Below are 27,612 nucleotides of genomic sequence, written 5' to 3'. Positions count from 1 at the left end.
GGGGACAGAACTGACCCCTGCGGAACTCCATACTGGAGGGTCCAGGGTGTCGAGCAATGCTCCCCAAGCACTACCTTCTGGAGACGACCCGTCAAGTAGGAGGAAAACCACTGCCACGCAGTACCTCCAACTCCCAGCTCAGCGAGCCTCCCCAGAAGGATACCATGGTCGATGGTATCAAAAGCCGCTGAGAGATCAAGGAGAATCAACAGAGTTACACTCCCCCTGTCTCTCTCCCGACAAAGGTCATCATACAGGGCGACCAAGGCTGTCTCCATGCCAAAACCAGGCCTGAAACCCAATTGAAATGGATCCAGATAATCAGTTTCATCCAAGAGTGTCTGGAGCTGGTCCGCAACCACTCATTCTAGGTCCTTGCCCAGAAATGGAACATTTGCTACTGGCCTATAGTTATTAACAATTTCTGGGTCCAGGGAAGATTTCTTCAGAAGCGGTCTCACTACTGCCTCTTTCAGGCAGTTAGGGACCACTCCCTCTCGCAATGAGGCGTTAATCACTTCCCTGGTCCAGCCAGCAGTTCCATCCCTGCTAGCTTTTATTAGCCAAGAGGGGCAAGGATCCAACACAGAAGTGGTTGCACGCACCTGTCCAAGCACCTTGTCAACATCCTCAAGCTGCACCAACTGAAACTCATCCAAAAAATCAGGACAAGGCTGTGTTCTGGAGACCTCATATGATTCAACTGCTGTAACATTGGAGTCCAAGTCCTGGCGGATGCAAAAGATTTTATCTTGGAAGTGCCTAGCAAATTCATTACAGCGAGCCTTAGTTGGTTCTACCATGTCCCTAGGGCCAGAATGTAATAGCCCTCGGACAATTTTAAAGAGCTCCGCTGGGCGGCAGATAGATGCTTTAATAGAGGTAGCAAAGTAACACTTTTTTGCCACCCTCACTGCCCCTATATACAACTTGGTATAGGCACTTACCAATGCATAATTGCATCCATCAGGAGTCCGTCTCCATCTGCACTCAAGCCGTCTCCTATATTGTTTCATCGCTCTCAGCTCTGGAGTGTACCATGGAGCCGTATGAGCTCTACACAGGAGAGGGTGCGCAGGAGCGATCATGTCAACTGCCCAGGTCGTTTCTGTATTCCACAGTTCAACCAGGGTTTCGACAGGAGCGCCAGCCCTATCAGCCGGAAAACTCCCCAGAGCCCTTTGAAAACCATCCGGATTCATTAGTCTCCGAGGGCGGACCATCTTAATGGGTCCCCCACTCTTGCAGAGGGGAAAAGCCGTTGTAAGTCTAAACTTCAACAAGCGGTGATCTGTCCATGACAAAGGGACTGATGTAAGATTCCCCACATTCAGATCACCATCTCCACGTCCAGTTGTGAAAACCAAGTCTAGAGTATGCCCTGCTACATGTGTTGGGCCAATAGCATGTTGGGACAGCCCCATGGTTGTCATGGTGACCATGAAGTCCTGAGCCGCCCCAGATAAGGGTGATGCAAGGGACTGCAGAGGAAAAGAGAAATCAGCAAAAATTGCCTCCCCCCATTCTGTTCATGGAGGCCTCTGCTGGATCAAAGAGCTATGGGTGAACAGAAGCACACTATTTGATACAACCTCTTGTTTGGAAATCTGACATCCCCTGGTGGTAATCCCTGTTGTGCTAAATACATTCTTTTTCAGATGTAGGTATGAGTTAATAGGGGGGAAAGTTGATACGTTACTCTCTGAACTGTAGAATCTATCTCAAATGCATAACAATTAAAATGTTAGGAATGTACTAGTTGGACCATGTCATTTTGGTAGTTAGAATTTCGGAGCTGGACTTAACCTGGATTTTAGACCCCACTGTATACTGGGAGCTCTAGTTTCCAAAGATGTAGGGTTGAAACATTTTTAAGCACTATATTTTTCTATATTCTATTTCTATTCTATTTTCAAAAATGTGGTGTCTCATAAAATTGATTAGTAACATAATGAATGGGTACAGTGCCAGTCAATTGGGCAGTTTCAAAATGTAAACTCATTAACTCCCCCCCCCAAACAGTCCTTGCTAGGAAGACTGTGTGGGTAGTATCTCACATACAGTACTAGGATTATTTATTTGTAGGGAGGTGGCGGGGGAGGGTAACGAGGGATGTAGGTTAACACCAGAAGTATACATGAGCCAAGCATATTAAATCATATCCCAATCTATGTAGGCCATTGGGGGGAAAATCCTATTCAATTTATTCTAGAAAAACACTGTTTATCGTGTTAAACCTCTTGTATATATGTTAACAATAATTCTTTATAAATCCAGGTTATGGTCTGGTCATGTCCCAAAAGGATATTGAACCCATGAATGAAGATGCATGTGAACTTGATGAAAATATTCAGAAGACAGAACAGTCTGACCCCAGTGAGACTAATGGAGCAGAAGCTGACCTTGTGGCTATGACACGGAAAAGGCCTGAAGCTAAAATCTCCGAGCCCACTATTGCCCAAGAGCCACTGAGCCAGAATGTGCAGGTATTTGTGCTAAACCTGCTATCAGCACATTTTAATTTACCTCACAGTGTTCACATTTTAATGTTACACCCTCCTTAGCCAGACGTGGGGACTGAGAAGGTCCACTTCAGTGTGGTATGTGACATCTCATTGTGGAGCTGTTGTGTTACATTTATCCTGTGCACTAAATCATACTGTGCGTTGCTAACAATCATCAGGTTGGACCTGCTGGAGTTGTAGGGAAAGCAGGCGTTAGACTTCTAACTTATGACAGGCAAAGAAAATGTGGATGGACGTAGCCGTGGATCCCTGTTGTTGATCTTGAGCAGAAAAAGTGAAGGTGCTGCTTGCTTACTCTGGTGGAACTGTGAGGGCCTGTAAAGGCTGAGAGACACTGAGTGCTCTAAGGAACATGAACTAGCTGAAAGGAATACCTCCAGTGACCAATGTTGTTCTTTGTTTCATTGTTTCCTTTAATTATTTTTAAAAAGTTTATTTAATACATTTTTATATATGGTGGAATCTAACATTGTGTGAATGAACTTAGAATCATAGAGTTGGAAGGGACCCATAAGGCCACCAAGTCCAACCCCCTGCTCAAAGCAGGAATCCAAATTAAAACATACCCGACATGTGCCTGTCTATCTGCCTCTTGAATGCCTCCAGTGTTGGAGAGCCCACCACCTCCCTAGGTAATTAGTTCCATTGTCATACCGCTCTTAACAGTCAGGACTTTTTTCCTAATGTTCAGCCAAAATCTGGCTTCCTGTAACTTGAGCCCATTATTCCGTGTCCTACACTCTGGGATGATCGAGAAGAGATCCTGTCCCTCCTCTATGTGACAACCTTTCATGTACTTGAAGAGTGCTATCATATCTCCCCTCAGTCTTCTCTTCTCCAGGCTAAACATGCCCAGTTCTTTCAGTCTCTCCTCATAGGGCTTTGTTTCCAGTCCCCGGATCATCCTTATTGCCCTCCTCTGAACCTGTTCCAGTTTGTCTGCATCCTTTTTAAAGTGTGGTGTCCAGAACTGGACGCTGTACTCAAGATGAGGCCTAACTGGTGCCAAATAGAGGGGAACTAATACTTCATGTGATTTGGAAACTATACTTCTGTTAATGCAGCCTAAAATAACATTTGCCTTTTTTGCAGCCACATTGCACTACCACGTTCCTTTTATTCCTTGCCACATTTATTTTAATCCAGATACTCTCGGTGAAGCTACCAAGCTCATCCTCCTGTGTGTGTGTATATATATATATGTTTGTGCAACTCCACCTCCCTTTCTATTTCTTCTGTTCTTTTTAAACAAGTTATATCCTTCAATCACTGTATTCCCGTCATGGGAGTCATCCCACCAAGTTTCAGTTATATCTCTCAAGTCGTGTTTACTCTCCAGTTTTAAGAGTTCAGTTTCATTCTGTTAGTTTCCCATATTCTGAGCATTAGTATACAGACATCGAAGATCATGTGATTTACGACCAGGCTTCCTTCCTACATTTTTATGAAGACTATTACTGAACCCCATTAGAGTCATTCCCTCAGTTCCTCTTACTGTGCAGAAACCTTTTTTAGTCATTACCACCAAGTTTATGTCTCCCTCGCCCTTAGGATTCAGTTTAAAGCTCTCCTGATGAAGTTCTCCGTTTTGTGGCCAAACGCATTATTCCCAGCCCTTGTCAGGTGCAACCCAACACTTGCCAGCAGTCCATCTTCCAGGAAGCATAGCCCGTGGTCCCAGAATCCAACTGTGTCATGTTGGCACCACCTTCATAGCCAGTCATTCACCCAAAGTATTTTTCCCCCTTTCTGCTCCTCTTCTAACTACAGGAAGGATAGACGAGAAAACTATCTGGGTCCCAAAGTCCTTGCGTTTCCTTCCCAGAGCTTCAAAGTCTGACATAATTTCTTTGTAGCTGTTCTTGGTAGTATCATTCATTTCCACATGGATGAGCAAAAAGGGTATCTGTCAGTGGGCTTTATGATGGCAACACTTCCATCACATCTCTAATCCATCCTCCAGGGAAGCAGCATACCTGGCGAGTCCATGGATCTTCTCTGCATACTTGGGTGTCAATCCCACACAGTAGGGATTCTCCCACTACTCCTCCTCTTCTCTTCTTCTTGTCTTGGGGCGTGGTTTCATTGTCTCTGCTTGACTGAGCTTCAGCCTCTTGCTCGCTGTCGTGTGGGGTCTCCTGTAATTCTTCCCCTGCAGGCTGTCCTCCAGTCTCATCCTCAAGTGCCTGGAAGCAGTTCCATAGTTCCACCGGTGAAGGGTGTCTTCGAGCTCTTCTGCTCCTGTCACTCTTTTCCACAGAGTTTCCTCCAACTTTGTTGTTGCTCTCCACAACAGCCTCTTCTGCTTCAACATGCTGTTGTTCTTCCATCTCCTGTGCTTCTCTTTGCTGTTGTTGTTCCAGCATTCTATCTAAGAACTCTTCATCTTCTCTTATACTCTTCAGTGTGGCCACCTGCTATTCCAGTCCCCTCACTTTTTCTTCCAATAGTGCCACCTGCTTGCACTTGTTGCACGTGTACGACATGCTGCTCTCAGGCAAGAAAACAAACCTTGGACAAACCTTGCAGGTCACCACCACTGGAATGCGCTTCCCATCCATAGTCTCCACTGCCTTTTGTTTCTTTCTTTCTACTTTTATTGGAATGGCCTGTGCTTTGTCCTGTCCTCCTTCAGGGTAAATAGGAGAGTCCCACTGGTGTGTGGTGTACCGTAGAAGGGGAAAACATTATTAGGGACCTCCCCCTTGACCTCCTCTGCCAAACTCCTGTTAGCTCTCCCTGTTAGCTCATTCTGTTCGCTCCCTATTTGATCACTCTGTTCACTAGTACAGTGAGGCTTTACCTTCATCTCCTGATGAACCCCCAAAATCTGCTTTCAAGGGTACGCAAACTCTCCAGAGCAGATTTTGAGGACATGTACCTTTTACCAGCTTCACTACAGCTGTATCTGGGTCTGGATAACTTGGCCACTGTAGTCCATGCATTGATAACGTCAAAACTGGATTACTGCAATGTGTTCTTTGTGGGGCTGTCCGTGGCCCTGGTCCAAAAGCTCCAGTTAATGCAGAATGGAGTGGTTACCCTGCTGATGGGGGCAGGTGGTCCAGGATACCTTAAGGACCACCAGAGCCCTTGTATCCCAGCCCAGTCACTGAGATCAAACGAACAAGCACTGTTGATTGTCCCTCATGTTAGCGACCTGAATGGTCTCAACCAGAAGTTGGGCATTTAGTGTTGCCAGACCTATGCTGTGGATCAGCGGAGTGCTCTTTGCCCTCAGGTCCTGCTTGTGGGTTTCCTATGGGGAATGGGTTGGTAACTGTGAGAACAGGATGCTGAACTAGATGGGCTATTGGCCTGATCTAGCAGGCTCTTCTTATGTTCTTATCACTCCTCCAGCAGAGATTTGACAGGCATCCTCACTTTTGACTTTAAGGCATCCCTTGAAGACTTCTTGATGCGGATAAGCCTATGCAGTTGTTTAACACTTTCTTGAGTGAAGAGTCATTCTAATGATAGTTTTGTTCTGTTTTAAATGGTTTCTAATGTTTTTGCACTGCTGTACAGTGCTGCCCTAATATTTAATGAGAGGGTGTTATACAAATATATTTTTAATAAAAAATAAATATGTAGTGAGCTGAAGAGAGGAAGATGCAGTCGTGTTGTGCGAACAGGAGTCTTTTCCATTCACACACAGGCAACAGTGGATACAACTCGTGTTATATAGATTTTTTGTGGTGGTGGGGAACCCACACAAGACAGATCTTGTTGCTCTCAGGGAGGACAGAGCTCGTTTTAACTGTGTCCCCCAGGTGGCCAGTTCTTTGATCATCTTTGGTTGCATTCATATTTGAGTAAAGAGCAGCTGAACTGAGGTAAGGTGGGATATGGAGCTTTATCTCCTCATCTGCAGGAGCAGTCACCTATCCAGTTCAGTGAGTTGGAACCACTTCCACAATCTGTTTGGGGGCTTACATCATTTTGGATCTACCTCTGTTCTCTGAGAGAAATCTGGAAAGTACCAGCATTTATACCACTACAGTAACTTGCTCTAAGTGGAGCTGCTTTAATGATGGTCCTGAAAATACCAGCTGGTGCAGAACATCTGTAACCCACTCCCTATTGGAAGTGGAACACTGAAGGTATACTGGAAGAATGTCTGTGTTCCAGGGATTCATTCTTTCTTTTTGGCACACTTCAAAAGTGCTTGCTTTGACCTATTAAGTCTTTAAAGACTTGACAGTGCAGTCCTATATATGTCCCCCCATCTGTTCCAGAGGGTCCCCCAAATCATCTGGAGCACATTTTCAGGTATTCAAGGGGCTGCAGGGGGAGAGAGAAAGAGAGAGTCCCATTTGTGCAGGCAGAACTTTTGTCTGTGTGGGATGCCACAGTTGGACATCAAGAATAACAAAACGTTATCTCTTTCCTTGAACCTTGGGATATAGCAGATTATTAATTTATTATTTAAATGTTTCTTCATTAAGTGCCCAAGGCAGATGATAACAACAATAAAAATTTGAAATAAAATTGCATATCAAAATTAGAGGATTTAAGGTATGTTACTTTTTTTCTGGTTGGTTTTCCTGTTTAGTAAACAGGGATATTGAACTTTAAAGGTATAGAAGCTGACATCTTCCTTTTGTTTTCCTCCAAGGGTTCCAGTTCCGCCGAAGAGTTGCAAACAGGATGGGGGTACTGGGGGAGCTGGGGAAAATCACTGCTCTCAACTGCTTCTGCTACAGTGGCTACTGTAGGTAAGGCTTTCTAAAACTTAAGCTATGTAAGAGATCTTGCAGTCCAGATCAAATAAATTGTCTGTGTTCTTACAAGTTAAGTGACAAATGCAAAATGTTCTTTGGAAAATAACAGGAGAAAAATTATCGGAGGCAGATTAAAAAAATTAAAATGTAAGCAGCAACACATCAGTAAAGAGGTTAAAATAAAGGAAAAAGAGGGGCATTTTATGTAACATAAATATTAAGTCAGTGGCTCAATTGGCCAATGCATTATAGGTTCATTAGTGATTTTCAAATGCAGCATATTGCCTTAAGCAGTTCATCTTTTCGGCTTGTGACCTGCTTTCTTGGTGAAATGATTCATTTTTCCTTAGGACCAAAGTAATATCTCTGCTTTCTTTAGGTCATGGAATCTCAAATGTCATTGAAAAAGCAGAGACATCCCTTGGGATCCCCAATCCTGGTGAATTATCTTCTGAGGCCAAAGGCATAACAGAAGGTCAGTTTCTATTAAAAAATAAAAACTACTTAAAGTTTGCCACCTGTGGTACTGTGATGGATGATGTTGTTGTTTTAACTCTGTTACGTCTTGCTCAAGGGACTCTGTTGTATGTTGCCAGAAGCTGGCCATCTCGCTGTCATTGTTTTACTTATGGTCTGTGAGACTCTTCAGAGGTGTTGCTGCTGCCCTGTCTCCTTTTATTTGAGACAGAATCATAACCTTCACAGAGGAATGGCAGCTACATTCCATACTGTCACCTTGATTCAGCGATGAGGCTGTGGCTCTTGCACCCATACAAACTGCACTGGTTCTTCCTGTGTGGCAGGGGAGGCCTTTGCACATGGGCAGCCTTTGCTGTAAGCTGTAAATGGCTATTGGCCCAGTCAAGATGAGTCCATATCTCTCAACTTATTGTATGTGATACTAATGGTGTACAGTGGCTGGGATCCAGAGAATTGCACTACTAGTTCTGTGTACCTAAAGGGGTTTTAGAGTTGTCTGAAACAACAGCTCCCCATGCCATATGCAAACCTTTGAAAATGAGGGGGCTTTTGTTTGTGATAATGGCATATGGGTCTGCTCTGTGTGTGTGTTGCACTCCAGTGGCTATGCCCAAGTTCCTGAATGCACCTAAAGTAGCTCTTTCAATGGAAGGTATTGTTCTTTGCACATGAATATCCCTGGATCAAGCCCTAGATACATTTTATATAATGTAAAGGTTGGTAATGGTGATAATGGCCTGGTTTGCATGCAGCAGTAAGCCAAACCATGGCTAAGTATGAATGTGCAAGAGTGCAGTTACAAACAGTAAAAGTGCAGCTGCTTCAGTCCTCATCTGGCTGTCTTGCTGCTGAACCACCTGGAACTAAGCCATGGTTTGGCGTGCTGGTATGTCCAGACCCAGGCTCGTAGTTTGTATCACTCCAGACAAATGACAAGCTGCCTTGTCACTTGTGGTTTGTTTGTCTGAGTTTGGACGTAACACTAAGCTATGGCTTAGCTCAGGGAAGTTTGTACCAGGACAACCAGGGGAGAGAAGCAGATGTGATTTTTACTCTTTGCACATTCATGCTTAGCACACTTGCACATTCATGCTTAGCCATGGTTTGGCTTAGCAATATGTGCGACCTGGACCTGTCTAGGACACAGCTGCTGACACATCACTTGATTTATTTGATGCAGAAAGTCAAGCATAAAAAGTAGTCATGGAGACAGATGGCAGAATCTAACATTGCATAAAGGGACTTTATTTTCCTCTAATCCCTACTGCAGCCCCCCATCGGCATCTCACATCTGTTCTGGATTGTCCCTCAACCATCTGGAGCAGATTTTGAGGCCATAGTGGGGGCTGCAATGGAAGCCTTTCTATTCATGCACAGTGTTTGATATAACCTAAAATAATGTTTAAAAAAGAGAAAAGCTTCATTGGCCTTATTCAGAAAACATCATTTGGAAAACAGAAATCAAGCAAAGATCAGCTGTTTCTTAAAGACACACAATTATCCAGGGTCAGTTTTTCAAATTAGGATCTCAAGGGTCATAAAATGTTGAACTGCCTTTTGATCACAAGTGTCTCTAAAAGACTCCAATTCCAAAGTCAGAATTCTTCGATTGCTATCAAGTAGCTGTTGTTTCACTGACCAGAAGTCACACTAAGATCAGTTTGGCAACAAGTCTGTGATATTAAGCACAAATCTATATATGGCAGGTGATTTTCCATGCGTTTGATGTGGCATTATCATAAATATATAAAAATATGCTTATTTGCTGGCTCTTTTTCTTAGGGACGTCAATATTAAGCAATTCCAGAATAGAGAACAGGAGGGCTGAGATTTGGTATACGCATTTATTTCATTTATAAATTGTTTCATAAGTACAATAAAAACATATATAAAACAATTGCTTACACAAAAAGTTGAAACAATTGCATAATTAAAACAATTCCATATATAAAAATGACATGGTGCCCGTGCAAACTTTTTGGTTTGGGGACTGACACTTAAAGTCCCTTTCCCCCTTTGTTTCAGAATGCCATAATTCTTCTGAAGAAGGCTATGATGGCAAAGGAAAGTCTGAAAATCCCTCACCTATTAGTGGTGCATATGGAATGTTTTCTACCATCTCTGCTGCTGTTCAGAGTACAGTGAGTGAGACTGAAAGGAATATATTAGCATTGACTTGTTTTTTTATTTTATTTTGAATCATAGGCAGCATTCAACTTCATACATGCTGAAATTGCTACATGATGGTTCATTAAAAGGTTGATTGGTTATGTAGTCCTGTGTACTATTTACCAACAAATCAGTTACTCATTATAATAATTAGTTAAACACTTGTGACATAGCTAGAGGTGGTTTGTATTAAGAAAATGTTTCTACTTCGAGTCGGAGTAGTGATGGGTATTCTAGCCTTGAAATCTGAAATTTGGAATTTTTTTATGACCTTCCTGCTTAGATGGAGATTTCCTGCTATGTGCTTAAGATCTGGGCACTAATCTCTGAATTTCTCAATCTAGATTTGCTGTTTAATTGGGGTGGAGAGAAATAGCATGAAAGTACATGCATGCAGTAGCAAAAGACACGTCACCTAGCACTTTGTTATGGTTGTGCCCTTTGGCTAAGCAATAAAGATTTGGACTGGTAGTACTTTGTGGACTTTGCTAACAGTTTAGTGATATTGCTGAACTTTGTAATAATGCTTTATTTCAGTTACAAATTTAATGTATTTCTAACATACTGGTGCTCTTTCTTTCCCCCAATAGCATTTTCTTTCAATCCAGATTACAATCTGAGCCAGAAACTGCCCTCCTCCCCTCTCATTCACTTACTTGCTCTAGCAATTGGTAGAAGGGAAGGAGGTCTCTCTGCCTTTTCTCTTCCTCCCTGTGCTTGGAACATTGCAGTGACAGTATACCAGGCACGGGGATGCTGTCTTAGCTTTTTTCAAACACTAAGAAGGGAGAGGATAAAGAAAGGGGTGTGTGGAGATAAATTTTCTTCCATGTTGCTGCTGCAGCCAGGTAAATGAAGTGGAGAGAGGGGAGGGAGTTCCTCTCTGGGTTGGATTGTAATCTAAGCTGAAGAAAGATGGCTGGGTGTGGGGAAAGAATAACCCACTTTGACGAATGCAGCACATAGTAATTCCCCGGTGTAATTTCTTCAGTTTCCTCCTCAGTGCACTAAATGGAGTTGGTTCTGTAGGGAGATTATTGTAAAGCTAGGAGGGGTAGATCACCAGTACCTGGCTATTGTGATCTAGCATAGGTGTCTGGGTGGCAGGGGTGGGAGAAGCATTATTTGCTTATTGAATACTGATCTGAAATAAATTTGACTAAATGCAGATCTTTCTGTGTTCATGAAGCAAATTAAAAACACAACATATATCATTATACGTTTTTGAATTTTTTTTGGTCTTGTTTTGGGTTGTTCCAGCATCAGGATTAAGTGGTATTGGGCTGTGCTGTTTTTTATCTCCACATTTTAACTTCCCAAGGATGGTGATAAAAAGCCCATCCTGTACTTTGAATACTTGATTCCCAGAGTTTCCACCATGCGAGTTATATTTATGTCGTAAATTTATGTATTCTTTTTCAAGATGAAGTCTTGGGGTTGTATTCAACATAGTGCTAAGGCAATCATTTTGCCATTGCATAGATTTCTGTTTGCATGGTGGAACAATCTCCCCCTCACCTACTCCCCTCCCCCCAATTCTGTTCTGGGAGTTCCCCTAGTCCTCCGGAGCAGATTTGGGGATGGCACATGGCACGGGGGATGCGAAGGAGAGGAGGGGGGAACCCATTGCGCTAGCGCTAACACAAAAAGTTAGCTGAATACCACCCTTGAGGTTTGATCTCCTTTTCTTAAAATGTTGAAATCTTTTTCTTCCCCTCCCTTAGGGGAAGACTGTTATTAGTGGAAGTTTGGATGCATTAGAATTCATTGGTAAGAAGACTATGGATGTGATAGCTGAAGGTGACCCTGGTTTTAAGAAAACAAAAGGCCTGATGAGTAGAAATTCCACACTTTCTCAGGTACTGGCTTCCTTCAACCTTCCACACAACAACAGAATGGTTTCTTTCTGGATTCCCTTAATAACAAATTATCTGTCCCTATAGCTGTTCACAGTAGAACACCAGATATGAACCTTTCCTTTGTGTCTTTTTTTAATATGCATTAGTTTTAATGCTTCAACTTTTCCATTTGTAGATCTTGCGAGAGGCAAAGGAAAGAGAAGAACAGCGGACAGTTACTGAGGTTTCCATGACTACAGAGAAAAAAGCCCATTATGGGCTACTCTTTGATGAGTTTCAGGGTCTTTCTCATTTGGAAGCTTTAGAGATGCTTTCTAGAGAGAGTGAATCAAAGGTAATGGCCTTGGGCAATTTCCTATTTTACAGTTAAGGAGGAATAAAAATGGGTATCTCTGTAAACTCTGGGGGGATGAGACCTTTTATAGATTCCACATAGCACTAGTAAATGAAAACCAGTAAAAGCAGAAAAAAGGCCCCCATGCCCTCCCGCGCTGTTGCTTTCCCTTTTGTGTAGTGAGTTTTTTTAAAAATAAGAGCTTTCTCAATCTTTGTTGCTTTGACTGACTAGGCCATTGATAGTAAAAATCAATGGCATTGTGAGATATGGCAAGTTTGATACTCTTACACACACTTTCTCTCTGCCATGAGGGAATATGCCAAACACAGAACTCCCCTTCTCAAAGAGAATTGCTTTCAGTAGTCAGCCTGTCATTAGTGCTGCTGCCTTAACTTTTCACACCAAATATAAAGTGTTTCTGGCTGGTGGGTTTACAGTTCTCTTTGTGGTTTTCTTTCCTTTAATCAGGTGAAGTCAGTAATAAGCACTCTCTCTGGAGATGAGTTAGATGCTTTAAAGGCTGAATTGGAACAGCTCAAAGAAGCATTTTCGTTAGCTGAATTTTATGATGATGAAGAAGAAGAAAAGAAGGGTAATAATGAGAATTCCAACTTACAAAAGGAAAAGCAGACTTTTAATAGGACTGAATGGCGAGTTAATTCATTTTGTGAGGAGTATGCTGCAATAACACATGAAAGTCAGATGACTGAACATAAGAAGAGGCGTACTGAGTAATATCAGTGGTCTATCTAGTCATTATTCTATTTCTGTCAGTGGTCAGTTCTCTGGGAGCTTTGCAGGAAATATCAGACAGCACGGGTCATTAATTGAGTACTCTGTGCACTTCCACCTTCAGATGAATGCCTTTGGCAAGATTATGCATGCCATCAACCTCTTGGTTCATTGTTAGTGGTATTCTTATCTTCTGTTATTTTTAGGGCAGACTACATGGAATTATCCAATTTTTTCCCTTCACAACAACCATGTGAGGTAGGTTAGGGTTCAGTGAGAGTGAGTGGCCTAATGTGACCCGGTGAACTTGAAGCCCAGGTCTCCCTGATCAAAGCCCAACAATCTAACCACTTTATCACACTTTGTTTAGTTCTTTGTTTAAATCCTCTTAGATAGTTTGCCATTGGCCTGAGTCTTCAAGAGTGAGATTGCTGAATGAATGGCATAACACTTAGTCAGTGGGAATGTGAAGACCGCAGCAGGAGTCTCACTGACCTGTGCAGGAGAAGCAGTGCTAAGGTCCCCAGGAGAGTCTCACCCAAAGACTCGGTATTATTTATTTATTACATTTATATACTGCCCCATAGCCGAAGCTCTCTGGGTGGTTGACAGCAACAAGTACAAGTCCTTCAGTGGGATAATGTCAGCCTTGGTAAATTTAATGTTAGAACCTGAAATATATATGAAGCAAAGTTGATAATACTTGAGAAAGGTGTACCATCTCAAAAACCAAACACAACTTAATGTGTTTTAACACAACTTTAATGGATATGATTAGAAGTAGCATTCAACATCTGTCACCTGTTGCTTTCAGAAGAGGAAGACTTCACAAAGGATGTAAAAGATCTCTTTTCACAATTGCGTGTTGTCTCTTCAACGCCAGCCAAACTGACCCAAGTGAGTGAGTTTTTGTGTTTTTTGTCATCTTTTGGCTGTTGAGGTTATCTCTGGAGTAGTTCTGGTTGTGCCTTGGGGCCCTGAATGGCATACTTAAAACCATAGAAAGAATTTTGCAAGTTGAAACAGAAAGTATTATGAATTTTCTAACAGTGTACCTTTTCAGGCTGTTCTGTGCTAGTGATCCATTTTGTTACTGCTCCTGGCAGGGCCCAGGGTCTGTGATTTCAAAATTATTCCTGGGATATTAGTTTGTCATCTCATAGATTTTATGTGGCAGAATTTAGAAAGCATGCCATCTCTAGTAAGGACACTTAAGTCGTCAAAAGTTGTTTTTTTGGCTCATAGCTGCAAATTAGCACTCCGCCCACACTCTATCTTGCAATGATTGTCAGAACCACTGAGTGCCACTTTATTCCAAAATAGGATGAAAAAGCCTCTTATTTATGGGTTTGTTCTTCATGCTAATTCAGTGTTAAAGAGAAAGAATGGTTTTAAATGCATTTACATATTGATCATTGTTACTCATTGCATTCTAAGACTTGGAACAGTACATGTGTACACAATAAATAATCCTTCATGATGAAAACCTGACAACAATTTAGCTTTTGTCTTGAGCCATGCCACCATAAATAGTCTTGCCACTTGCAATGATTAATGCTGAACACAATTTCTGGAAAGGCTTATACCTCAAGAATTAGAAAATAGGTGGTAAACAGCAGCAGCAATCATGTGCTTTTGTGTGTAATCTGTTTTAAACCATTATCCCACCTTTGTTTTTATTTATTTAAAATATTTCTATCCCGCCCTTCTACCCTATAATAGGACACTCAGGGCGGCTTACAATAAAAACGAACACATACATAATAAAATTGTACACAATAAAGATCACAAAAACATTAAAATACATAAAATACATTTAAAATACTTAAAATACAACAGTGGTTCCCATCCTGGGGGCGGTGACCTCCAGGGGTGGCGTGAAGTAATCCAGAGGGGGCCGTGAACACTAAAGAAATGAATTATTTATTAATTTTTTTAAAAAAAGTCTTCACTCCCTCTACACTGTCTGCTTTCCACTGCCGCTGCAGATGACACCTCCCCCTTGCTCCAAACGAGAGGGGAGGCCTTTTGCTGAAGCGCCAGAGCGTCTTCCAGATGCGTTGAGGGCAGGTATCTGCCTATACCACAAAAAGGAGGCTGAGGGTGGAGCTACCAGAAAGAAGAGGAGATTTCTATCACTGACTCCTGTCTCCTTGCACTGCCACTGCTGATGACGCCCTTACTCAGAACAAGAGGAGAGGGCTTTTTGTGAAGCAAAAGAAGCAAGGCTGCAAGGAAAGGCTGCTTTCCCCCTTCCTTCCTGGCAGCCTGCCTGCCTGCCTTTCTTGGCTCCTAATTCACTGCCATCTCCTTTTAAAAATTATTCTTATTTGTAAGGCCACCCAGATCTCACCTTCGGCCCAGACAGAGCCAAGGAGCAATGAGGAAGTTCAGGACTTGCTCACCCCCCATCTCTGAGGCTGTGTTTGTGTGTGCCAGCATCCCCCCTTTCTTCCACCTACAATCCGCCCCCCATCTCTCTCCCCAAGATGCTGCAGCAGTTGAGGGCTTCCCTCCTCCCACGTGCCCAAATGCGTGCATGCCTGCAGATGCTGGCAGGAGGGGGCAGGTATGTTTGTGTGTATGCATGTGCTGATCTGTCTTTTGCTCCACTCTCATTCCCCAAGTGCATGCTAACCAAGTCATCAGTTCTGATGAACATCCCTACTACTACCACATTGCTACTTCTTATTCTTATTAAAAGCTCAGCAGGTTGGCTGAGGCTGGGATCCACATACTGCAGCTGAAAGGTATTTATTTATTTAATTAATTATCATTGCATTTATATCCCTCCTTTCCTCCAAGTTGCCCAAGGTGGTGCACATAGTCCTCCCCTTTCCATTTTATCCTTACACCAACCCTGTGAGGTAGGAGAGGCTGAGAGGCTGTGTCTGACTCAAGGTCACCCAGGGGGTTCATGGCTAGGTGGGAATTTGAAACTGGATCTTAGTTGAACACTATAACCCACTGGTGTTGGGGAGACAGGACAGTACATCTTCAGATTATGTGTGTGTGGGAGGAGGGGGATACCAATTTGATGAACCTTTGCATTAAGAAAAGAAAGCAACACATCCCTGTCTGCAGGGAGCTTTTTATGGAAAGTGATATTTGGAGATGTGATTTTGTCATACACCATTTTTTCACTTAACAGAGGCTAAAATTATAATTAGCTGGGGGGAAATTTTTTGAGCTTACAAAGGGGGTCCCGTAATCATAAAGGTTGGGAACCACTGAAATAAAACACACACAGACGCGGGAGTGGTATTGAAGGGACTAAAGAGGTAAAATTAAAATAGAAGGCGTAAAATCAGTGTCAGGCTCTGCCTTCAGTCCCTCCCAAAGGCTCTCCGGAACAAGATGGTTTTCAGAAGTCTCAGGAAAACCATCAGGGAGGGAGCAGAGCGGGCTTCTTGTAGTATGGTATTCCAAAGCTTGGGGGCCACAGCTGAAAATGCTCTCTCCTGCGTGCCTGTCAGTCTAACATCTTTCATTCCAGGCACACAGGAGACCAGAGGCAGATGATCTTAAATCCTGGGCAGGAACATATGGGCATAAGCGGTCCCTCAGGTACATTGGTCCAAGGCCGTTTAGGGCTTTAAAGGTCAGAATGAGCACTTTGAATTGGGCCCAGAAACAAATTGGGAGCCAGTGAAGTCGATAAAGCACAGGGGTAATATGCTCTCTGCATCGTGCTCCAGTTAACATTCTGGCTGCTGCATTTTGAACCAACTGTAATTTCCGAACTGTTTTCAAAGGCAGCCACACATAGAGTGTGTTACAAGACTCGATCAAGATAGAGTGTGTAATCAAGACTCGATGTCACCAATGCATGTGTCACTGTGGCCAAGTTAACTGCTTCCAGGAATGGATGCAACTGGTAGACCAGTTTGAGTTGGCCAAAAGCACTCCTGGCTACCGCAGCCACCTGATAGTCCAGCAGCAGGGCAGGATCCAGGAGGACTTCCAAACTGCGAACCTGCTCCTTCAAGGGGAGTGCAACCCCATCCAGAACAGGTTGCAACCCTATTCCTGGCGCAGTTTTCCCTTTGACCAGCACCATTTTCATCTTGTCTGGATTAAGTTTCAGTTTGTTAGCCTACATCCAGCCCTTCACAGTCTTCACAGGCACCGGTTTAGGATGAGCACTCCTTCCCTACAATCAGATGGTAGGGAGAGATACAACTGAGTGTCATCAGCATATTGATGACATTATACTCCAAATCTCCTGATGACCTCTCCCAGCGGTTTCATATACATGTTAAAGAGCATGGGAGACAGAATGGAACCCTGCAGTACCCCGTAGGCCAACCACTTTCTGGGTCCTGTCCATTAGGTAGGACTGGAGCCACCATAAAACAGTGCCTCCCAATCCCATCCCAGCTGGACGGCCCGGAAGGATACCATGGTTGATCATATCGAAGGCCGCTGAGAGGTCCAGCAGTACCAACAGGAGTGCACTCCCCCTGTCTGAAGCCCAGCGTAGGTTGTCATGCAGGGCAACCAGGGCAGTCTCTGTCCCATGGCCAGCCTGAAGCCTGATTGAAAAGGGTCTATATAATCCAATTCATCCAGGAAGACCTGGAGCTGAGCAGCCACTACCCTCTCAATCACCTTGCCCCAAAAGGGGAGATTAGAGACTGGGCGAAAATTGTTAAGATCCGCAGGGTCTAACGAAGGCTTTTTAAACAAAGGTCTTATCACAGCCTCCTTCAACAATGTTGGCATAGAACCTTCACTTAGGGAGGTGTTAATTAACTACGCCAACCAGGCAGCCACTCCCACTCTGGCAGATTTGATTGATCAGGATGGGCAAGGGTCAAGAGAACAAGTAGTGGCCCTCATTTCTCCCAGAGTCTGGTCCACATCCTCAGGCATAACCTAAATACAAATCAATACATAATACCATAAAAACAGAACAAACAGCCTCCATGACAATAAACCCTTTTCCTTCCTCAGATTTACTCCCATGGTGGAAAAGTGAAGTGCTGCAATGGGAGCATGGTTATCTGCCTGCCCCCTTCTTGTGGACATAGGTTTGCTAGAAGTTGTGCTTCTGACAGATTTCTGATCTGGCTTCAGTCAAATCTCTAATGGAAGAGACCAACTTGTATAAAGAAAGTGGCTTCTTTGTAGTTCATTGTGAATATGTGAAGTTAAGCAGGCTTCTGACTTTTTCTTTGCCAAACCCAGGATAGTAATCATTTACTCCAAAGGCACTTGCACTGCTTCAATGTAAAGGATAAGCAGAATGGTCCTTCTTATCACTTCGGTAATGTGCTGGTGTGAATCTATTTCCTCTTGGACAGGCAAGGAACTCTGCTTTTGAATTGGCAACAAACCTCAGTGTGCAAACTGCAAGACAAGAAAGACCCCATGAAGAAGACCAACAAGTGGGCTCAGGGGATGCTGAACAACAGGATAAAAAATCAGTAGAGGTAATCATTTTAATGAAAGGAATGTTGCATTACAGTCTGCTGATGCACTTACATAATCTATGTTGATAGTTGACAGGATGTTGCATTGTTCTTGCACTTACAATCTTTGCATGAAACCTGTGTGATGGAATTGGATGGGAAACTAGCATGATAGCTTTTTTAAGCCAGAAGACTGATACCTTTTTCAAACTTCTGCAGGATATTCACACGTTTGCAATCCGAAGCTTGGCTGAATTGACAGCTTATTCCATTGAAGTGTTCCACAAAACCGCAGCTCTGGTTCTTCATAGTCAGGAACAAGAAGTGCTAGCCATCAACCGAGCCAAAGCCCTTTCACAGTAAGACTGATCATTCTTGGCTCTCTGATATATAATAGGAGGGACTTCCAAAGGGTAGGTGCCACTGCACTGAAGGCCTGATTCTTATAGTGTGTATTGCTAAAATCACACTGCCTCCCCCTGCACTGCTTTTCCTCTTGCATAAACCCATGACCACTTGTTTTTCTGATGCTGATTGCCCCCCCCCCCCAGAAGCGGCTTTTTCAAATTTCTTTCCTGTGAGTGCAATACGCAGATGAATACACAGAGGAAAAAGCTACTCTGCCCAGGGTGTGTGTGTGTAGTTTGGAGCAGAAAAACAAGGGTAAAGTTATGCACATTGAAGAAAAACTCTTAATTCCATATCTATACTCATGGGGTCTGACCTGGTGGTGACTGACCAGGAATGAGATGTTGGGGTTGTAGTGGATAGCTCGATAGAGGTGTCAACGCAGTGTGCAGTTGCTGTGAGAAAGGCAAATTCCATGCTCATTTGGAAATAATTAGGAAAGGTATTGAAAAGAAAGCTGTTGATATCAATGCCATTATACAAACCTATGATGCGGCCACAATTGGAATAATGTGTACAGTTCTGGTTGCCTTACCTCAAAAAGAATGTTGTAGAGCTGGAAATGGTTCAGAAAAGGGCAACCAAAATGCTTAGGGAGATGAGACGACTCCTCTATGAGGAAAGGTTGCAGCATTTGGGGCTTTTTAGTTTAGAGAAAAGACAAGTCAGGGGCGACATAATAGAAATGTATGAAATTATGCATGTCATGGAGAAAGTGAAAGAATGAGATTTAATGGGAAACCTGTCAACATATAACCATCATCCAAGTCTGTGCTGCAACGGCAAACACAGAAGAAAAGGAAATTTTATGCAGAAGTACAGGAAGAAATTGATCACCAAAACAAGATATTCTGATAATCATGGGGAACTAGAACGCAAAAGTAGGGAACAGAGAAGAACTAGAAATTGTGGGGAAATGGGGCTTAGGAGATATAAATGAAGCAGGAGAAAGACTTATTGAATTGTGTGAAGCCAATAATTTGTTACTTACAAACACATTTTTTGAGCAGCTGAAAAGATGACTGTACACATGAACATCACCAAATGGTCAATACAGGAATCAAATTGATTATATAATTGGTAGCAGAAGATGGAGAAGTTCCATACTTTCTGCAAAAAAAAGACTAGGAGCAGACTGCAGTATAGATCATGAACTGGTCATATCGAAAATCAGGGTAAAGCTAAAGAAGAACAAAGCAATCATAATGCCAAAATACAATTTAAATAACATCCGAGAAGAATATAAAGATCAAATAAGGAACAGATTTGAGGCTTTAAACTTAGTTGACAGAGAACCAGAAGAACTATGGATTGAAGTCGGAGACATCATGCAAAAAGACAATATCTCTAATTAAAAAGAGAGAAAAACTTCAATGGATGACTGACGAAACTCTTAAAATGGTTAAAGATAGAAGGAAAGCAAAAGGAGATAGAAACATGATTAAAACCCTAACTGCAGTAATACAGTGACTAGTAGGTAGGGACAAAGAAAACTATTACAATATTGTGTAGAAATAGGATAATAAAAAAGATAGGACAAGAGCCCTATTCCAAAAGATTAGAGAAATGAAAGGGAAATTTAAACCAAGAGTAGGGAACACACTGACTGACCGAGATGAAATAAAAGGAAGATGGAAGCAATACACTGAAAAATTATATAAAAGAGATGCAAGGATGACAGATTCATTCATGGAGGAACCATATGATGAAGAAACAGAAATTTAGAATGTGAGGTGAAAGCTGCTCTTAAGTTACTTGGAAGAAACAAATCACCAGGAACAGATGGCATACCAATAGAGTTGCTACAAGCTACTGAGACTGAATCTGTCCAAATTTTGACAAAAATTTGTCAACAGATATGGAAAATAAAACAACGGCCCAAAGACTGGAAGTGTTCAATATACATCCCAATTCCAAAGAAAGGGGATCCCAGGGAATGCAGTAATAATCGAACCATCGCCTTAATGTCTCATGCAAGTAAAGTAATGTTCAAGATTCTACAACAAAGGCTCTTGTCATATATGGAGTGAGAAATGCCAGATGTCCAAGCTGGATTTAGAAAGGGAAGAGGTGCCAGAGATCATATCACAAACATACGTTCGATAATGGAACGGACCAAGGAATTTCAGAAGAAAATCACCCTGTACTTTATAGATTACAGCAAAGCCTTTAATTGTGTAGATCATAAAAAATGATGGGATGCTTTAAAAGAAATGGGGGTGCCACAGCATCTGATTGTTCTGATGTGCAACCTATACTCTGGAGAAAAGCTATGTAAGGACAGGACATGGAGAAACCAAGAGGTTCCCCATCAGAAAGGGTTTGAGATGGGGTGTATTTTATCACCCTGTTTGTTTAATTTATATGCAGAACATATCATACGGAAAGTGGGTTTGGACCAAGATGAAGGTGTGAAAATTGGAGGGAGAAATATCGATAATTTAAGATATGCAGATGATAGCATCCTACTAGCAGAAACCAGTAATGGTCTAAAACGAATGCTGATGAAAGTTAAAGAGGAAAGTACAAAGGTAGGACTACCCCTGAACATCAAGAAGAGTAAATTAATGACAATAGAAGATTTATGTAACTTCAAAGTTGATAATGAGGACATTCAACTTGTCAAGGACTATCAATACCTCTGCACAGTCATTAACCCAAATGGACAGAATAGTCAAGAAATCAGAAGAAGGTTAGGACTGGGGAGGGCAGCTATGAGAGAACTAGAAAAGGTCCTGAAATGCAAAGGTGTATCACTGAACACCAAAGTCAAGATCATTCAGATCATGGTCTTCCCGATCTCTATGTATGGATATGAAAGTTGGACAGTGAAAAAAGTGGATAAGAGAAAAATCAATGCATTTGAAATGTGGTATTGGAAGAGAGCTTTGCACATACCATGAACTGCCAAAAAGACAAAGAATTGGGTGTTAGAACAAATTAAACCAGAACTATCACTAGAAGCTAAAATAATGAAACTGAGGTTATCATACTTTGGATACATAATGAGAAGACATGATTCATTAGAAAAGATAATAATGCTGGGAAAAACAGAAGGGAGTAGAAAAAGAGGAAGGCCAAACAAGAGATGTACTGATTCCATAAAAGAAGCCACAGACCTGAACTTAGAAGATCTGAACAAGGTGGTTTACAACAGATGCTATTGGAGGTTGCTGATTCATAGGGTTGCCATAAGTCGTAATCGACTTGAAGACACATAACACGTATGGAGAAAGTGGATAGAGAAAGGTTTTTCTCCCTTTCTCATAACACTAGAACTCATGGACATCCCGTGAAGCTGAATGTTGGAGAATTCAGGGCAGACAGAAGAAACTACTTCACACAGCACATAGTTAAACTATAGAATTCACTTCCACAAGAGGCAGTGATGGCCACCAACTTGGCTGGCTTTAAGAGAGGATTAGACAAATTCATGGAGGATAAGGCTATCAATGGCTGCTAGCAATAATTGCTATGCTCTGCCTCTATAGTTGGAGGCAGCATGCTTCTGAATGACAGTTGCTGGAAACTGCAGGAGGGGAGAGTGCTCTTGCACTCAGGTCCCACTTGACGGCTTCCCATGAGCATTTTGTTGGCCACTATGAGAACAGTATGCTGGACTATATGGGCCACTGGCCTGATCCAGCAGGTTCTTCTTATGTTCTTAAAAATGGTGGGCAGAGAAGGAGCTAAAGTGCCCACTGCTATTTCTCAGATCCCAGTTGCCCTTCTGAAAACAACTTTCCAAGTCTTAAAGCTATTGGTAACATTAATTGTGTTGGCTGTTGTAAAGTATTTATAGTGCACACAACTACTTTTTTTTTTTAAAGGGAACTTTGGTACTTGTGCAAGGTAGAGTTCGCACATGTTCTACAGTATGTAGCTTCTGAGAGCTGCTCCTGGTGCAGTGGGGAGGTGCTGACACTACCATGGTGACAGAGTTGTGGCTTGTCCTCCTGTTTGCTTGTGGATTGAGGGGATCACACGGCTCCTTTGGGACCACGTGCTTGTTCTCACTCCATGAGGGCTGTTTAGTTCCCTCGCCCTGATGGATGGATGAGACAGGAAAATGATGGCCAGATCAGCCCGCAGAGAGGAAGTCAGTGTGAGATCCTGGACACAGTAAGTTGATTGAGCTGGCAAGGTTCATTCAACATCAACACAAAATTGAGCCTTCAGTGTCATCGGCCCAATTCTCTGGAATGCTCTGTCAAAAGAGATTCAGCAGACGCCTTCTGTTTTAAACTTTAAGCATCTGCTGAAAACCTTTCTGTTCTGCCTGGCCTACGCAGGCGATTGAGAAGATGCTTGTCATGAACCCACCCTTCACCAGGGATTATCCATCCTGACACCCCACTCTTGGTTCAGGAAATCCCCACCCAGCAGGATGCTTGCCTCAGCTTGGGTCAAATATACTCTCATAACCACAAGCTTCAGTCCTTCCACTTTTTGTTCCACCCAAAAGATGGCCACTGGTGTGCCGTTAGCACAGTAGGATGTAGTTATAGGAACTGAATAGGACCCTGATAGCACACATGACCAGGCAGACACACAGGAATTTAAATGAACCACATAACTTTATTAAAATACAATATGTTACATAGTATATTGGTGTATAGTCCCTATCTTCCCTACCTGTCCTACCCCCATCTAACTAATATGTAGTCCACTCTTTTCCACCCAGCTCACTCCCACAACACAGCCTCCCTCCTTCCACTCCAAATCCCAACAACAAAAACTCCCAACTGTTAGAACTCTCACTCACACACCTCTTCCCACCTGGCCGTCTTACATCACTCATACTCCCAGGCATTGCATTAACTCCTCCAAATCCATAATACATATAATAAGAGTTCCCAACATGTGGCTTCATTACAGAGCTCTTTTTGAAACAATTGACCTTTGTTTTTCTTGTATTTTTAATGCTTTTATTCTATGGTGATGGGTTTTTTTTAACATAAACCTCTTTGATGTTTTTAATGAAATGGAAAAATGGAAATGGACTGCCTTCAAGTCGATCCGACTTATGGCGACCCTATGAATAGGGTTTTCATGGTAAGCGGTATTCAGAAGGGGTTTGCCGTTGCCTTCCTCTGAGGCTGAGAGGCAGTGACTCACCCAGTGAGCTCCATGGCTGTGTGGGAATTCAAACCCTGGTCTCCCAGGTTGTAGTCCAGCACCTTAACCACTATACCACACTGTCTCTCTTTTTAATGAAATAGCGGTATACAAATATTTTTGTAAGTAAATAAATTATTCAAGATATCCTTATTCTCTCAGGAAACTAAGTTTTGTTTACTTATGGGTTGTTTGTTCTTTTCTAGAATGACCATTGTGTTGTGCAAAGAATTGTCATCTCTTGCTAAAGGCTTTGTTACATGCTTAACAGCTGCAGGGGTAAGAGGTCAAATTTAAAATAGTTTTTATGAGCAAATACAGTGATACAAATGCAATGTTCTGAAAAGGTGGCTTTCTCTTTATTTTTTTTAAAGAGGAGGCCTCCTACGGTCCCTTGTGACTAAAACGATCAGTGCTAGACTTCACTTTTCTCTCTCTTTATTGAAATACTGGGTGATAGCCAATGTTGTTATTACTCAGAGCAGGCCAATTGAATTCAATGGATTTATGTAACAAGTCCATAAATTTCATTGTATGACTTAGGCGGAAATCTAATATGCACTTACCTGGCAGTAAGTCCCATTGAACCCTATGGAGTTTACTTCTGAGTAAGCATGTTTTGGATTGTAGCCTTAGTTGGCTATAACCCCTTCTTTTGCAAACTGGAGTTTGGGAAAATCTGTTGAAAATGTCTGTTAGGCTTAAGCATTTTCCTCTACCTCTGCTTATAGGTACCTTCTTGATTTTAAGTCTCCACCTCCCCCCTTTCCTTCTCTGGAAGCTCCCACTTATTACATATTGTGAATTTTCTGTTGTCAAGACCCTATTTTTTTAATAGCCCCGTCAATATTTTTTGTTCATACTGAATTCTTTTTCTCCCTCGAGTAATGTGATGTCTCAGTATTGCAGCTGATTTTTTAAATTTTTTCATCTCAGCTGAGAGTCTAACTCTTAAGAGTGTATGTAACACACTCTTGACTTCAGAGCTGCATATACTAACAGTATGAGGTTGATTCTCAGCTGATTTAAAACCAATAGAGCTTGATTAAATCAGTTTTAGGGCTGGAGATCAGATTCTGTTCAAGAGGTTTTGTGCACAGTTTGACAATGCAACCTTAAATATCTGGGTTTTTTTTCAGGTGGAAGAGAAGGCAGATGTCCTTAACCCCTTAATCACTGGAGTGTTTTTGGAGGTCAGTTATAACACACTTGCAAATTTTAGTTGGTATTGCAATAGGTTTACAGTACAAAATATGGCTTCCTTATAATCTAATTTCCACCCACCCACCGACCCTTAACTCTCATGGATTGTAGAAGTTGAAAGTGTGTGAACGATTAGTTCAAAGAACAGTAGGTAATAGGTGGGTATAGCTTTTCATTGAATACAGTATGTGGGCTTCTACATGTGACATGGCTATGTCCCACTCCCCTAGACACACACTGTTGCATAATGTTCCATGATTGCATTGAAATGATCAATTTGGGGAGTTCTGCTGAGTAAATGCTAACCCCTGGGATTAGCAGTCGCTGTATATGCAAAAGCTCCCCCAGTGTGATTGCCCTTTTTGTTCTTGCTTTGTAGGCTTCAAACAGCGCCTCTTACATCCAAGATGCCTTCCAGCTGCTTCTGCCAGTTCTGCAGATTTCCCACATCAAGGCTCGGACAGAGTTAACACAGCAATAAATCAAATCTCTGTATTAAAGCAGTGACCCGTTCGACATGAATTACACCTCCCTGGTTCAACAGAACAATAGGAGCATGAAATGAAAGACAAATGTTTTCACCATGTTTCACTGGCCAGTAATAACATGCTGAATGGCCATCATTGAGCTGCCTAGGCTTCCCGGTGAGGAGGATGTAGTGCAGGCAACTTTGCAAGTTCAAAGCGTGGGTTGGCATTGCCACTGTGCTGGTTCGTGTCCTTTCTACTTCTCCTCCTTACACTTTGTTTAGAAAGTGTGGGATTAGGCTCTTTGAGACAAGATTATTGTTATCAAGAGAGAGAGAGAGTAGAGGGGATTGTTTAGCTACCTAGAGGAAATTTGAAGTTAGTAATTGTATAGCAAAATGTTCCACGTACACTTTGAACGGCAATTTCACCCTGGATTATTAGATATTTTGCATGAAGTTACTACAAAAAAAGAATTCCATCACTTTTCTTCATGCCCATTCCTCAGTGTCCTAAACATTCAAAAGAAAAACAATCAGTAAGGACAAGGCTGCAATCCTATGCACAGTTGCATGGGAGTAAGTCCCATTGGACACAGTGTGACATGTTTTCAAGTAAATGTGCATAGGATTAAAGTACAAATGTGTGTGTGTTTTTAAAGACATTTGTCCTAGCCTTGTCTGTTCTATTAACAAAACCTTAGAGATAAACAGGGAATTCTAAAAACTTTCTTTTGAAATGACAATACTTCCAAACAAATACATTTCTTTGGGCATACTTGTTTGGGTAGAGCAGAAACATAGACCTGATTTGGCCAATACATTTTGAATGCCTAGCTCTCCATTAAAAATATGTTAATAAAAAGATTTAAATAAAACATAGCCCAAAGAGAATTAGCTCCATTTGAATTCAGGGCTTTTGATATAGAAAGCTAACATAAGAAAAGTGTACAGTAATTTGTTCCTCTTAGGCCTATTTGAAGTGGCCAAATACTCCTGCTCTGTTCTGTGGAGAGAGCAATTCATGGCTGTGGGATCCCTGCCTAGATGCCCAGGCTTAGATTTGCTGCTGCTTCATGTGGACAAGCTCCAAGGCTTTCAGGACAGAATTATTTCTATTTTTATATAATTATTGCTTTGCACTGTTTTTATCTTGTACTGCTATGGGAAGGTGGTTTTCCCCCCTCCCAACTTTGTGCTTGGAATCTAAGTGCAGGAGAAATTATTCTATGAATCTTTTTGTGTTAACAAGGAAGCCGCTTGCTATTGTCATTGCCTCTCCTGCCTCTTTCCATAGCGTGCATATCTTAATCACTACCCAACCCCACCCCAATTTGAAGAATAAAGCTAATGCTTGATCAAGAAGGGGAAAAATTGGACGTAATCAAATTGCAGCTTTCTGTCAGTTTAAAAGAGTGAAAGATTAGTTTATGGCCTGTATAGTCAGCATGGTGGTGTCCTCATGAGGTTGTTCTTCAATCCCTGCCCTCATGGCTAATGGCCAGGGATGATGGAAATTGTAGTACAACAACCTCTAGAGGGCATAGTGTTGGCTATACTTGGTTTTTTGTAATGTTTTAGCATCAGTTTCAGCGTTCACACTAATTTGTTTTTAAATCTTCTGGCTGCTAAATCTGTTTCCTTGCATACTCTGTTACTCAGAGAAGCAGTGTTGGAGCAATACACTCAGAAAAGTGGCAACAAACATATTCAGTGTTATACATCAGGGCAAAAACCCTTTCTTGAGTTTTAGATAAATATTCTATTGTTTTGGACAGATTCTTTTTCTAGCAAAGAATCTATATTTTGAATATGTATGATATTTGTGAAATCTGCACTATACTATATAATGAGAATAAATGTTCTGTGATGCAATAAAGAGAAGGTTTTCCAATAACAACCAGGTAGCCTATCCATTGTCTATAGGACATGCACATAGTTATTCCAGAATGGGTCAGCAGAAGCTGAATCTCACTTTTTCTTGACACTGCTTTAAAGCTTTCTCCCTTGCGCACACTTGAACCTGCAAACAACAACTAACAGTTTTATGGCAGTCCTGCATCTGGTGTCATGGCACATAAAGAGAGAGATGAGGGTATATATGCATCATAAGTGAACTTGGTGGAAACCTGTGATCAGAGAATTTTGTAGAAATGGACAGCTTTTATTTAAACCCT

At 42.1% G+C, this 27,612-nt stretch overlaps 1 protein-coding gene across 3 annotated transcripts in view; it reads left to right on the top strand.

The window, feature by feature from the left end:
* The window catches only part of FAM114A2 (family with sequence similarity 114 member A2), a 38,433-nt gene extending 11,098 nt beyond the window's left edge, over positions 1-27,335 (top strand). For all 3 annotated transcript variants that reach the window (XM_061617446.1, XM_061617445.1, XM_061617443.1), the window contains exons 2-14: positions 2,278-2,486; positions 7,144-7,243; positions 7,629-7,724; positions 9,755-9,870; positions 11,623-11,757; positions 11,933-12,091; positions 12,563-12,686; positions 13,641-13,723; positions 18,133-18,261; positions 18,460-18,599; positions 23,973-24,045; positions 24,906-24,959; positions 25,349-27,335. In XM_061617446.1, coding sequence (XP_061473430.1) covers positions 2,292-2,486; positions 7,144-7,243; positions 7,629-7,724; positions 9,755-9,870; positions 11,623-11,757; positions 11,933-12,091; positions 12,563-12,686; positions 13,641-13,723; positions 18,133-18,261; positions 18,460-18,599; positions 23,973-24,045; positions 24,906-24,959; positions 25,349-25,450 — 1,506 coding nt within the window. In that variant the 5' untranslated portion in view covers positions 2,278-2,291 and the 3' untranslated portion in view covers positions 25,451-27,335. The remainder of the gene's footprint in view (positions 1-2,277; positions 2,487-7,143; positions 7,244-7,628; positions 7,725-9,754; positions 9,871-11,622; positions 11,758-11,932; positions 12,092-12,562; positions 12,687-13,640; positions 13,724-18,132; positions 18,262-18,459; positions 18,600-23,972; positions 24,046-24,905; positions 24,960-25,348) is intronic.
* The last annotated feature ends 277 nt before the right edge of the window (positions 27,336-27,612 follow it).

The sequence above is a fragment of the Rhineura floridana genome, chromosome 3, assembly GCF_030035675.1.
Source record: "Rhineura floridana isolate rRhiFlo1 chromosome 3, rRhiFlo1.hap2, whole genome shotgun sequence".
Lineage (NCBI taxonomy): Eukaryota > Metazoa > Chordata > Lepidosauria > Squamata > Rhineuridae > Rhineura > Rhineura floridana.
This window is presented reverse-complemented; position numbering and strand designations above follow the sequence as displayed.